General features: G+C 50.7%; 1 protein-coding gene across 1 annotated transcript in view; it reads left to right on the plus strand.

The window, feature by feature from the left end:
* The first annotated feature begins 10828 nt into the window (after nt 1-10828).
* cdx1b (caudal type homeobox 1 b) overlaps nt 10829-14998 on the plus strand; it is a 59989-nt gene continuing 55819 nt past the window's right edge. The window contains exon 1 of the mRNA XM_038793489.1: nt 10829-11261. Within this exon, the coding sequence (XP_038649417.1) occupies nt 10829-11261 (433 nt within the window). The remainder of the gene's footprint in view (nt 11262-14998) is intronic.

Below are 14998 nucleotides of genomic sequence, written 5' to 3' on the forward strand. Positions count from 1 at the left end.
AGGGTATTTAGTCCATTCATTCCATTGCGCCTGGTCTGGCTTTTCAAAAGATCTATCCAATTAGTCATACCCCCCTGAGCCTGGCACATTCTCCCCTTCAAGTATTTATTCAAGTGTTTGGCCAATTCTGTTTTGACAACTATTAAACAATACAATGGGTGCACCTACACCACAGACACTGCAGTGGTTCAAGAAGGCAGCTCACCACCCCCTCCTCAAGGGCAATTAGGGATGGGCAATAAAAGCCGGCCTAGCCAGAGATGCCCACATCCCACAAAAGAATCAAAGAAAAGAACAGTCAGCACATCACCCATTACACAACTCTGACCCCATACTGCATATCTCCAACCATTTGGATTCAGCCAGTGTGGGATGAAAGATCGACCTTGGGCCAATTTTACATTTGCAGAAAACTCGGTGGAAGCCTGTTTGTATATAGCAGTGTGCTGTGACCTCGTACATGGCTGACTTTATTCTGTGCAAGTCTGGGAGAAGGATTGGCTGAATTTTCCAGCTCGGAGCCTGACCCTGAACAATGTTTTCCCAAACAAAGCTGACTTGGAACTTGCAACCAAACCACATCATTTCCTTTGAAAGCAGCTGCATTCTTAAAATAACCAAACATATGGGACCTTTACCCAGTGTAGAGAGCCTCAAACAACAGGAGGGGATTGAGGTTTGGGGCATTTCATTTACAAATATCTGCTTGCAATTTTTCAAAAGGAATCATTCTTGGGTTGCGGGTAAGTTTGGCAAGGCTGGCGTTGGGTGTCCTTTGGCAAGGCTGACGTTGGGTGTCCTTTGGCAAGGCTGGCGTTGGGTGTCCTTGGCAAGTCGGTGTTTTTTTTTTATTGACCAGTTGATACAAACTGAGTGACTTGCTGGGCCAGTTCGGAGGGCAGTTAAGGGTGAACCACGTTGCTGTGGTACTGGAGTCACATGTAGGCCTGACTGGGTAAGGGTGGGTGGCAGGTTTCAATCCTGAAAACACATTCGTGATCCAGTTGCTTTTTTTTAATGAAAATCAGACAGCCTTCACAGTCACGCTTGCTCAGACCAACTTTTTAATTGCAAGATTTTTAAATTTTGAAAATGATATGGTGGGCTTTGAACTCGTGGGGAGGGATTCTTCGTTGTCCGACACCGAAATCGGAAACGGCGATCGGCCGGAGAATGGCTCCCCACGCCGAAATCGTGGCAGCTGCCAGTTGGACGGCGGGTCTTCGAGATGCGTGACATGCGTCGTCGCAACCCCGTTTAAATATCATCATTGGGCCCAATGGGGCGAGTTCTTGACGGCGCGGGCCGTACGCTCAGCGGTCGTGAGCCTGGCGTAGTGGCTACGGAGAGAGAGGGAGAGGACGTGCGGACAATGTCCAGCATCGTCATACTCCGCCAAGAGTCGTGCTGCTGGTCGGAGGGCTTCTGCCAGGGCAGGGGGGGAGTAGTGGGGGTTGGCCAGGAGGTGGATGGGTACGTGGTCCAGTACAACTGGCGGCATTGTTTGTGGCGCGATCGGTGCGTGGAGGGTGTAGGTGTACGCGGGGCTGCAGCTGGTCAGCCCTGCGCATGTCCAGCATGGACCCGCCGATTCTCCCACCGTTTTTCGCATGTTCCGCCGGTGTTTCACGCCAAGCAGGTGCTAGCCCCTCACCGGTAGTGGAATCGGTGCGGGTGAGGCGCCAATTTTTCCGTCGTGAAACACCACGGATCCTTCGTTGGCGTCAGCACTTAGAGATCGGAACAGAGAACCCAGCCCATGTTCTTTTGAGGCCACTAGACCAAGCCTCAGAGTTACCAGTCCAGTAGCAGACTTGCTTTTCCCACTGCACTGTATACAGCACTGTATTATAAGAACATAGCAACACAGGAATTAGGAGCAGAAGTAGACAATTCAGTCCTTCGAACCTGTTCCGCTATTCAATCAGATCATGGCCGATCTCTTCCTGGTCTCAAATCCATCTCCCCACCTGTTGCTCATGTCCCTTTAACCCGTTTTTATAATCAGAAATATATCTATCTCCTTCTTGAAACCATTTAATGACTAGGACCCCACCGCACTGTGGGGCAGCGAGTTCCACAAATTCACCGCCCTCTGCGAGAAGTAGTTCCTCCTCATCTCAGTTCTAAATCTACCGCCTCTCAACCTATATCTGTGACCTCTCATTCTAGATTTCCCTACAAGGAGGAACATTTGGTCTACGTTGACTTTATCCAATCCCTTTTAGTATTTTATACACCTCAATCAGATCCCCCCCTCGCTCGTCCTACTAAACTCCAGCGAGAGTAAGCACAAACTGTTTAATTTCTCCTCATACGTGAACCCTTTCACCCCCGGAATCAATCTGGTGAGCCTCCTCTGAACTGCCTCCAATGTCACCACATCCTTCCTCAAATAAGGAGAGCAAAACAATATTCCCGATGTGGTTTCATCAACACCCTGTACAATAATAACAACACTTTTCTATTTTTATACTCCAGTCCTTTTGCAATAAAAGCTAACATTCCACTTGCCCTTTATTACGATGCTCAAGGTGCAGTCTGGGTCAGCTTGGCTCGTGTGCAGATCATTCTGACTCTTTTGTCAAAGGTTTCAGGTTCAAACCCCAAACCCAGCAGAACGTTTGACAATTTGTCAGACAGTATGGAGATTTTTTAAAAAGTCACGAGAAATTCTCATGCAGCTCATTGATCCTGCTCCTCCCGCAGTCCTTTTGTATTCCACCTCGTCACGGATACAGCTCTTCATTTGTTTGTGGGATGCTGACGTTACTGACGAAGCGAGCATTGATTGTCCATCCAAAATTGGTCTTGAGCAGGTGGTGGTGAACTGTGGTGTAGTTACACCCACAGTGCTGTTAGGGAGGGAGATTCAGGATTTTGACTCAGTGACAGTGAGAGAACGGTGATGTAGTAATCCACGGGAGGCAGGAGTTCCGTCACCACACCAATATTTATTTACAATAACGATATTACAGGAGCAGCTACAAACAGTGCTGCTAGCAGTCCAGTCAACTTAAGACTGGCTCACAAAGCCTACACAGGTGCTTATATGGGCCCCCTCAATGAGCTATCATTGAGGGAGCTCATACTCCAATTGACCAACCAATAAAGCCAATTGGAGTTCATTACACCCCTTCCCCCCCCCCCCAAGGTCCGAGGAATTCCTGCCAGCTGGCATTCCTCTGAGCTTCTTCCTGCTCCTCATGTCTGTCACCTCTGTGTCGTCCGCTGGGTCGTTCTCCGAAAGTGGGCGGGGTGTACCTTATAGGTGCCCGTCTTTTCCTTAACGACCTCCTTGGAAGTTGTTCTTCCTCCTCCTTGGGGAGAGGTGTCGCAGCGGCCTCGTCGAACGTGTCCATCTCCGACTCTGATGACTGGATGACGGGTTCTGGAGAAATTGCTCGGGGCTGGGGTGTGGGTATCCTTTCCGTCTGGGCTATCCCAGCTTGAGGCGGTCCTGCTTCGCCTGCCTCCAGGTGTGGTTCCGCTGCCCTTATTTGGTCTAGGTGTTTCTTCAGCACCTTACCTCCTATCGAAACCTCATTGGATATGGGCCCTGTTTGGGACTCTACCGTGCCTTTGACCCACGTTGGTCCATTCCCATAATTCTTGACCCAAACCGGTGTCCCCACCTGGAAACGTCTCTGCTGCCGACTATTATCATTCCCCCTGCGTTGGGCCTCCTGTTGTTTCTCCACTTTCCCCGTTAAATTTGGGAAAAGGAGACTCAGCCTCGTTCGCACTGTAGTAATCCACGGGAGGCAGAAGTTCCGTCACCACACCAATATTTATTTACAATAACGATATTACAGGAGCAGCTACAAACAGTGCTGCTAGCAGTCCAGTCAACTTAAGACTGGCTCACAAAGCCTACACAGGTGCTTATATGGCCCCCCTCAATGAGCTATCATTGAGGGAGCTCATACTCCAATTGGCCAACCAATAAAGCCAATTGGAGTTCATTACAGGTGATATATTTCCAAATGAGGGCGGTGTCTGGCTTGGAGGGGAACTTGGTTTTGACGGTGTTTCCATGTGTCTGTTGCTCTTGCTCTTTTAGGTGGTAGAGGTTGTGGGTTTGGAAGGTGCTGTTGTAGAAGCCTCGGTGAATGGCTGCAGTGCATCTTGTAGATGGCACACACGGCTGCTACTGTGCATCGGTGGTGGAGGGAGGGAATGTTTGTGAAAGGCGTAACAATCAAATTGGCTGCTTTGTCCTGGATGGTATTGAGCTCCCTGAGTGTTGTTGGAGCTGTACTTTTCCAAGCAAGTGGGGAGTATTCCATCACACTCCTGACCTGTGCCTTGTAGATGGTGGACAAGCTTCGCGAAGTCATGAGCTGAGTTCCTCCCGCACAATTCCCAGCCTCTGACCTCTTGTATTCACAGCATTTATATGGTTGGTCCAGTTCAGTTTCTGGTCAATGATGGGCCAAATGACCTACTCATGCTCCTATTTCTTACAATCTAGAAAGTTGATGATAGAGGATTCAATAAGGGTAGTGCCATTGAATGTCAAGAGGTGGCTACACTCTCCCTTGCTGGCGAAGGTCATTGCCCTTGCATGGCGTGAGTGCAACTTGCCACTTATCAACCGGAATGTTGCCCAGGTCTTGCTGCATGCAGGCATGGACTGCTTCATTGCATGAGGAGTCGTGAATGGGGCGGGACTTTGTGCAATCATCGGTGACCTCATGATTTCGAACCTGGAGGGAAGGTCATTGATGAAGCAGCTGAAGATGATTGGGCCTCGGACACGACTCTGAGCAACCCCTTCAGTGACTGAGATAATTGTCCTCCCACAACCACTGCCACCTTCCTTTGGTATTACTCCAACCAGTGGAGAGCTTCCCTCCCGATTCCCACTGGCTCTAGGTTAGCTATGGCTCTTTGATGTCACATTTGCTCCGATATTGTCTTGACGTCAAGGCCAGACCTGCGCTCACCTCACTTCCGGAATTCAGCTCCTTCGGCCATATTTGGACCAAAGCTGCCAATAAGGTCAGGGGCTGAGCGTTACCCACTTTGCTGATGTTTGAGATTAAACTGATGGGGGAGTAAGTGGCTGGATTGGATTCATCCCAGTATTCATCATTGGTATGGAATCAACAGACTGACTGCATGGTAGAGTCCATGATAGAGGCTACTCGATCGAGTGCATGTCGAGAGTATTGATAGGTGAAACCACCACAAACTCCCATTCTTACACTGAGGACGGGCAGCATGGTGGGCGCAGGCTTGGAGGGCCGACAGGCCTGTTCCTGTGCTGTACTTTTCTTTGTTCTTTGTTCTATCCAGTGTTGTGCAGCATGGCCCCTGTGATAAATAATTCAGGACACAGCTGGCAGCTGAAACTGGGCCAGCACGGGATGCTGTGGGCCATCCGCAGTGGCAGAACTGTTATCAACCACAATCTGTAACCTCGTATCCAGGCATATTATCGCCCCCCCCCTCCTCCCCCGCCACCCCCGCCACCCCACAATAGGGAGGTGTTGTGGTATTATTAGCGACTGTTAATCCAGACACCCAGGGCAATGCTCCGGAGACCCCGGTTTGAATCCCACCATGGCAGATGGTGGGAACTTGGATACGATAAAAAAAAATCTGGAATTGAAAAGTCTAGTGATGACCTTGAAACCATTGCCGATTGTTGTTATAACCCATCTGGTTCACTAATGTCCTTTAGGGAAGGAAATCTGCTGCCCTTACCTGGTCTGGCCTACATGTGACCTCAGACCCACAACAACGCGGTTTACTCTTAAATGTAGGCCTAGCCAGTGAGGCCACATCCTATGAATGAAAAGCTACAGGACGACATATATGCTAAAGAGCAGAAGCAACATTCTAAGCAATTCCACAATCAATGGGTCAGGTCTAATCCCCAATCTGCTGTCACCGGGCAAATCTCCCTTTGTTCCTATTCTACGAATTTTGCCAATTGGTTCTGAAAATATTGGAGATGGGAGGGAATCGCGTGCTTGACTGAAAATGGGGAGAACAGCCTGTTTGATCGACAACCGAGGATCATTCAACTGACAACGAAGAATATGTCCACTCTCTGATTGGCTGTGCGGAGGCAGGGTGCACGGTGATTGATGTGTTGGGTGACCAATGCTAGGAGGGTTGCCGAGGAGATCATGTGATGAAACCTCAGAATTTGTCCAATTGTAGTTGCTGACTCAGTGGAAACCTAATTCACAAGTGCAGATGCAATGCCAACCAACTGGAAATTTGGTTCCGCCTACTCGAAGAATACCGACTCTGATTGGGCATACTCTTGGAGATTTCATTACATGACCTCACACTTCCAGCCACCCCACTCACATTTTATTCGCATTTTCTTACCAACTCTGATTGCGGAACAGAGTGTCCGCGCCATCGTGAACGCCGCCGCGTTTCACGACGGCGCGAAATGGGCACGGGCAGTAGTGATTCTGGCCCCCAGCACGCCGCTCCAGCCTTACTTCCTGGTGCGCACTGAGGGCGGCGCCAACCCGCGCGGTGGCTTTACTGAACGCTCCGGCCCCGACGCAACATGGCGCGGGGGTTCTGGGGCTGGATGCGCAACAAAGTAGGCCTGGGGGGGGGGGGAGAGGCCGGCCTGCTGATCGGTGGGCCCCAATCGCGGGTCAGACCCCATCGGGGGCCCTCCCTGGGGGCGGAGGCCCCCCCAAATCCCCACAGGCCACCCTCCGACCCTTCGCGCAGAGTTCCCGCCGGCAGCGACCAGGTGCGGACGGCGCCGACGGGACTCTGCTTTTTCCACGCGGCCGCTTGACCCATCCGGGCCGGAGAATCGGTGCAGCGGCCCACGACTGGCGCCGTGCCAAACACGCCGGCGCAAATGCCGCTGATTCGCCGCACCTCGGAGAATCGCTCGCCGGCGTCGGGGCGGGGTGGCGCGGTTTCGCCGGTTCAATGGCCCGGCGGGGCTGGGAGAATCGCGGAGATCGGCTGGATTTCTCCAGTCGGAATTCTCCAGCCGTTGGCTGGCAGCGGGATTCTCTGGTCCTGCCGACAGTGTACGCCCGCTCACGGGTTTCCAGCCGGCGCGGGCGTGGCATCCATGGGAAATCCCATTGACCAGCGGTGGAAATAGAGAATCCTGCCGCCACGAATGGCGTGCCAAATTCTCCATCCTCCCTCGTGGCGGGGCAGACTCGCAATGGAAAATCCTGGCCATAAAATCAATGATTAATTCAAAGATTAGTGTGCCGCGATAAATGACGAATTAGAAGCGAGTGGCGCCAGTGCCCACAGTAAAGCAGATATTCCCGCGCCCACTTCACACGTTCCCCAAACATTACTGTTGATGGTTCAAAGGGTTTATGCTCACAGCTGGTCTTGGAATTAACCTGCAATCTTCGGGGAGTAATCCTCTGTACAAAAGCAGGGCAGTTATGCTCAACCTTTATAATGCTCTGTCTGGGCCACAATGGAGAGTCTGAATCCAGATCTGATCACCAGACATTAGGTGGGATGTGAGGGTCCCCGAGACACAGTGGTTCCAGCGTTGAGGGGGTTTTAGCTGAAAGGTTGGGGTTGGAGAAGCGAGGGTTGTTCTCCTTGGATTGAAGGAGAATGAGGAGAGATGAGCTGGAATTCACTGTCCATGAAGGTGGCGGAAGAAGCAGAGACAATGAATTATTTCAAAAGAATTTGGATGGGCGCTGGAGGGAAATAAAGTCGCAGGCGTCCCAGTCCAGGGAATGGGACTGATTGGATTATCCACAGAGTGTCAGCAATACAGGGACAGCACGGTAGCACAGTGGTTAGCACAGCTGCTTCACAGCTCCAGGGTCCCAGGTTCGATTCCCGGCTTGGGTCACTGTCTGGGCGGAGTCTGCACGTTCTCCCCGTGTGTGCGTGGGTTTCCTCCGGGTGCTCCGGTTTCCTCCTACAGTTCAAAGATGTGCAGGGTAGGTGGATTGGCCATGCTAAATTGCCCCTTAGTGTCCCAATGGTTAGGTGGGGTTTCTGGGTCGCGGGGATGGGGTGGAGGTGTGGGCTGAAGTAGGGTGCTCTTTCCAAGTTTCTGTGCAGACTTGATGGGCCGAATGGCCTCCTTCTGCACTGTAGACTCTATACAGCGAGGGAATGGGACTGGTAGGAGTATCCACAGAGTGCTAGCAAGAAATGTTCGGCCGAATGGTCATAAGGATGACACAATGGGCAGCCCAGAAGATTCTACCTGTGGGAAATCCTGCGCTATGATTCCTGGGGATTCCGGGCCAATTGGGAACCCTTACCAATTTTTCTATTACAGGCATCAAACAGTTAAAAACCAAAATGATTCAAGCATTTTAAGGAATACCAAATCCTTTATGCCCAATATTGCCCATTTAATACCAGTCCATTCACCTTCGGGTCAGAGGTTATTGGTGCGAAGGTCATCCCTCATATTTGCCTTAACTTTGTAATCTATTATAAAGAGAGCCGACAGTCTCCCGAGTGATTTATTATTTTATCGCCCCTTGTCACATTAACGTTAAATTTCTATTTGAGTTTGAAGTGCCCATCCGATCCAGCAATCTTATTGAAGAGGAATCAGCAAAATGAAGTCAACCAAGGAAGTGATTGTGAGGTAGCGCCCAGCATGCACCTTGCTTGCTCACGGCTGACCTTGGGCTTAAGGCAAGGTCACGAAGGGTCACTGCCAGACCGGGCCAACCAAACAAAAAAATTGGGCAGGACTCTCCTATTCGGCAGCAGTGATCACGCCGCCGGAAACGCCGTTGTGTTTCACGATGGCGTGAACGGGCCGCTGAGAGTACCGATTCTGGCCCCTACAGGGGGCCAGCACAGCGCTGGAACCGTTCACGCCTCTCCAGCCTCCCATCCTGGCATGAACTGTGCCCCACGGGATCCGCGCATGCGCAGTGCCGCCGGCGCCAACCCGCGCATGCGCGTTGGCCTGCCTCAACGCGCCGGCCCCAACGTTACATGGCGCAGGAGTTCACGGGCTGGCGCGGAATAAAATGGACCCGGTGAGCGAGAGACCGGTCCGCTGATCGGTGGTCCCCAATCGCGGGCCAGGCCCCATCGGAGCCCCCCCCCGGGGTCGGAGCTCCCCCCCCCCCACAGGCTGCCCCCCCCCACGCCCTGGTCACCACTCGGCCCATCCGGGCCGGAGAAACAGCGGACCGCTGGGTACAGCGTACCGGGACTGGCGCTGTGCCAAACACGCCGGCGCCAATGGCGCCGATTTTCCGCTCCGCGGAGAATCGCATGCTGACGTCGGGGCGGCCGTGCCTAGTTGCGGGGATTCTCCGGCCCGGCCCCGGGATGGGAGAATCCCGCCCCCTACATTCGCTGTTTTTGCCTCGGACTTTAACCATTGAGAATGCAGCTGCAAAGAACTTGAAATGAAATGAAATGAAAATCGCTTATTGTCACAAGTAGGCTTCAAATGAAGTTACTGTGAAACGCCCCTAAGTCACCACATTCCGGCGCCTGTTCACGGAGGCTGGTACAGGAATTGAACCGTGCTGCTGGCCTGCCTTGGTCTACTTTCAAAGCCAGCGATTTAGCCCTGTGCTAAACCAGCCCCTAATAACTTGCTCCCACTCACCCACTGCCCATAACATGCCTGGCAGGGCGCTGTAATGTCCTGCCCTTGTTGTGAGTTAAGACATTGGGCAGCACACTTTTGGATGAGGTGAAGTTTAGGAGGGTGGGAGGTTTGATTGGATTTATTATTGTCACATGTAAACAGTGAAAAGTATTGTTTCTTGCATGTTATACAGACAACGCATACCGTGCATAGGGAAGGAAGGAGTGACTGCAGAATATAATATTACAGTCATAGCTAGGATGTAGAGAAAAGATCAACTTAATACGAGGTAGGTCTATTCAAAAGTCTGATGGCAGTAGGGAAGAAGCTGTTCTTGAGTTGGTTGGTACGTGACCTCAAACTTTGGTATCTTTTTCCTGACGGAAGAAGGTGGAAGAGAGTATGTCCGGGGTGCATGGGGTCCTTAATTATGCTGGCTGCCTTTCTGAGGCAGCGGGAATTATAGACAGAGTCAATGGATGGGAGGCTGGTTTGCGAGATGGATTGGGCTACATTCACGACCTTTTGTAGTTTCCTGCGGTCTTGGGCAGAGCAGGCTCCATACCAAGGTGTGATACAACCAGAAAGAATGCTTTCTATGGTGCATCTGTAGAAGTTGGTGAGGGTCGTAGCGGACGTGCCAAATTTCCTTAGTCTTCTGAGAAAGTAGAGTCGTTGGTGGGCGTTCTTAACTATAGTGTCGGCATGGGGGGACCAGGACAGGCTGTTGATGAGAGGCTGACTGGGAGAGTATAGGAATGATCGGGGTTGGGACACTTGCAGCCGCCATGTTTGGTGAAGATTTGCTATCTCAATATGCAAGATCTGGAACGAAAGGTGGATTGTACCAGACGGAAGAGCGTGAGGGAGGTGAGTTAGCAGCTCAATAAACTTCTTCAATTGCTTCCTAACCTTTCTCTATTTCTCTGAACCTTGTATTTGTTTTTGACAGCACTTCACCTGGCACTGGTATTGAGGGACACAGGGGATCCAGAGAGCCTATCCCGCCTCCTTAACCTTTGTTACTCTGTTTGAAGTCCTCCGTCTCTAATCTCTGGGAGTGAAAAAAAATTCTTTCAATGCAAATTTGTGAAGAGAGAGAGATGTGACGTCAGGGTGTGTTTTAAGTAAGAGATGGTTAATGAGAAACCGTGTGTGTGTGTGTGTGTGTGTGTGTGTCAGGGAGGAGTGATCCGAGCTGTGTGCAAAAACCTAAACCGCCCTTTGCAGGCAAGTGGAGGGTCAGCATGTTGCAGGCTGGATTCGCTCAACATGTACGTCAGCTACCTCCTGGATAAAGAAGGCAGCATGTATCCTAACTCTGTGCGGCACCCCAGCTTGAACCTAAACCCCCAGAACTTTGCTCCCCCTCCTCCTCCCCCTCAGTATTCCGACTTTTCCGGTTACCATCACCATGTCTCCGGGATCAGCGCTGACCTGCACCACCCTCAAGCGGCTGGCAGCTGGAGCACCCCTTACGTCCCATCACGCGAGGAATGGCATGGCTACGGCACTGGTGCCCCTGCCGTCACCTCCCCACCGGGGCAGCTGTCATTCGGCCCCTCCGACTTTGCTGCCGTGCAGCCCCAGGGGGGAGCTGGCCTGCTGCCCTCCATGAACAGCATGGTGCCCCAGCTCTCGCCGAGCTCCCCGAGGCGCAATCCCTACGATTGGATGAGACGCAACCTTCAGCCGAACCTTCAAGGTAAGACAGGAGCGCGGAAAGATGGTTTGGTTTCGGCCCAGCTGAAAATCGGTGCCAAGGGCCGCTCAAGATGTGTGACTTTAACTCAGGTGTTTAAAGCAAATCAGGTCCGATTGGAACTCCCGAGAAGCCCCTCGGGATGGTTTGCTACGTCGAGTGCGCTATATAAATGCAGGTTGCTGTTGTTGCTGAACTGCTGTGCTATCGGCAGCCTCCTACACGCAATGTTGAAATAGAACGGTGTGCTGAGAGATTGAAAGCTCATCAACAGGGAGTTTCAGAAGGTGTTGAGGAGCGGTTCCTTCCGCAGGTAGTGCTGAGAAGATCAAGAAGTTTAGCACAAAAATTACAGAGGCCCTGGGTGTCGGTTGCAGGGGTGCGAGGGGAGAATGAGGGTTAGTGGGAGAGAAAGTTTATGATGGCAACAATCGTGTTCCTTTCTGGATGATTGGGTGGAGCAACGAGTACGAGCCGAAGGAGGTTGCGGTGGGGGGAAAGAGGTCATTAAGTGTTTGAAAATGGAAGAATATCAGGATGGAGGGGGTTGATTCGTTTTGCAAGAAAGGATTCCACACCGGGTTGGAGAGAAAAACTTATTTTTATTAAATATGTTAACTATGATGTACAGCTCCAGTCGTTCCCTACTGGGTCTTCTCTAGTCATTGCCTGGCTGGCTGACTATTTATACAAAGGCACATGGACTTAGTTAAGGGCCCCCCCACCACGGGGGAGCTCATATTCTGCAAGCTCCCCGGGTAATGGAGCATCCGTACCCGGTGAGACCCGTGCCGGTTCTAACAATTAGGTGCAAGAATGTGGACTACATCCTGGCTGGGAGTCCCTGGGTTTTCTCTCTATTCCTCCCTCAAACCTCGAGATGTCTCCTCCTCCGCAATCTCTCTCAGGGGATGGTCTTCGTGTTTCACCGTGCACTCTCATACTCAAACCCAGATCACCCTCAGACCCCAATGCCTCAATCCTCCCCTCTTGCAGCTGACAAGCTTTCAAAGCTCAAAACGTGGGGTTGCTTAATTGGTGACTGGCCTCACCTTAACGGACAACGCCTTCACTACAAACACTCACGAGACAAAACAAAAGAAAGCCCGCTAAATGGAAAGAAGAAATCATCAAACAATTATTCAAGAGTTTAATTTATTGCACAGGTAACTGGATAAGCCCAGTGAACCACGGCAACTAGTGTTAGTTAAATGTTAGAAAGCTCATATCGTGGTTCCTTCAGGCGTGGGGTTGGTTAACGAGATGGCGGAGGTCGATCTTGAGTTTGTCCAACTGTGTTGTTACCGAACTGGCTTTACACCTCTCCCCAATCAATGGCAGTGAGAATAAAGATGGAGTTGAGTTTGAAAATGCTCCGCCAGTTCACCGCCGCCAGTGTAGTGACCTCGCCACAAGCATATATCGACCATCAGAGAGTTCCCAGTCCAGCTGGGATCAGGCTAAAAGCAACTAGGATCCCCTCAATGCCGGCAGCGGAGGAGAAAGCTCCAGAGAATCAGAGGAAATTCAGGCTCATTGATTGCGATTTTATTACAATTTGTATGAAAAAAAAACAATGCCAGGTATCCAGTCCGGGAGCGATCACTAGGTGATTGGGTGGGGAGGGAAACAAAATAGTCAGAAAGACTCACAGTTATAAATGACATTTCACAACAATCGGGCATCACAATTCGCTTTGCAGTCAATGAAGTGCTTTTTGAAATGGAGTCTCTGTTGTAATGTAGGAGTCGAGCAGCTAATGTGTGCACAGCAAGACCCCAGAAACTGCAATAATGCGCAGATAATCTGGGTTTTTTTCATGGTGTTTACGGAGAGATAATGGGGAAACTACGGGTAGACTCCCTTGCCCTTATTTCACATGGTGCCATGGGATCTCCTACCTCTACCCAAGCAGGCAGATGGGGCCTCAGTTTAACATCCCGTGCAAAAAGACAGCGTATCCAACAGTGCAGTTCTCCCTCAGTACTGCACTGGCGTTCCAGCCTTGATTTTGGGCTCGAGCCCTGGGGTGGGGCTTGAACCCCGAACCTGACTCACGGGGAAGAGTGCGACCGACTGGGGCTTTGCCTCTCACTGATTGGATAGTCCTTCCAGCACGGAGAACTTCCATTCAGCCCAACCACGCCGCAACGGCGCTTAACCTCTTCCCACCTCTCTTCACCTCACCCCATCAATGTAACCTTCTATTCCTTTCTCCCTCATGTCTTTATCCAACCTTCCCTTAACTGTATCAATGCTGTTCACCTCAACAACGTCTTGTGGTAGTGGCTTCCACATTCTCGCCACTCTCTGGGTAAAGGGGTTTCTCCTCAATCTCTTATTAGATTTATTATATTCATCTTATATTCAAGGACAATGGGTCTGGTCTTCCCGCACAGAGAATTTGTTGCACTGTCATCCTCTGTTCTATCACAATAATTGAACCTGTTTCCTTGATTCCATAGGGAAATACGGCTAGAACAGGTGAAAGAGCTAGTAGCAACCTTGGCTTTTTGGACTGTTGCCTGGTATGGAGGGTGCTAGCTATGAAGAAAGGTTGAGTAGATTAGGATTGTTTTCGTTGGAAGGACGGAGGTTGAGGGGGGTCCTGATTGAGGTCTACAAAATTATGAGAGATATGGACAGGGTGGATAGCAACAAGCTTTTCCCAAGAGTGGGGGTGTCAGTTACAAGGGTTCATGATTTCAAGGTGAGAGGGGGAAAGTTTAAGGGAGATGTGCGTGGAAAGTTTTTTACGTAGAGGGTGGTGGGTGCCTGGACGCTTTGCCAGCGGAGGTGGTAGAGGTGGGCACCATAGCATCATTTAAGAGGCATCTAGACAGGTATATGAACGGGCGGGGAACAGAGGGAAGTAGATCCTTGGAAAATAGGCGACAGATTTAGATAAAGGATCTGGATCGGAGCAGGCTGGGAGGGCTGTTCCTGTGCTGTAATTGTCTTTGTTCTTTGTTCTTTGTTCTTCGAATGGCATCTCTCAGCGCTGTGCATTTATACGTCCTCTAAAATCTATTTCAATGAAAGTTAAATCAACAATCAAATTAAAAATTTGACAGGGAGGCAATTGCAGATCTGATCATTGGCGAATCAGCAGGTAATAGGGAAGGCAGATGGAATTTGGCCTTTATTTCAAAGGGAATGGAGTATAAAAATAGGGAAGTCCTGCTAATACGATACAAGGCACTAGTTAGACGACACCTGGAATACTGTGAACAGTTTTGGTCTCCTTATTTCAGGAAAGATATACTAGCATTGGAGGCTGTCCAAAGAGGGTTCACTGATCCCCGACATGGAGGGATTTTCTTATGAGGAGGGGGTTGAGTAGGTTGGGCCTGTCCTCATTGGAGTTTAGAAGAATGGGAGGCGACCTGATTGAGACGTATCGGATTCTCAGGGGGCTGGACAGGGGAGATGCTAAGAGGCTGTAGCTGGTTCCTCTTGTGGGAGAGTCTAGGACCAGAGGGCATCATCTCAGAGTAAGGGGTCACCTCTTTAACACAGAGATGAGGAGGAATTTCTTCTCACATAGGGTAGTGAACCTGTGGAATTAGCTACCACAGAGCTGTAGAGGCTGGGTCGTTAAATACGTTCAAGGCCGAGATTGCAGATTTTTAATTGAAATAAGGCTTCAGGGGATTAGGGCATGAAAGTGGAGTTGAGGATTATCAAATCAGATCATTGAATGGCACAGCATACCCGATGGGCTGAATGGCCTACTTCTG

This window comes from Scyliorhinus canicula, chromosome 4 (assembly GCF_902713615.1).
Source record: "Scyliorhinus canicula chromosome 4, sScyCan1.1, whole genome shotgun sequence".
NCBI lineage: Eukaryota > Metazoa > Chordata > Chondrichthyes > Carcharhiniformes > Scyliorhinidae > Scyliorhinus > Scyliorhinus canicula.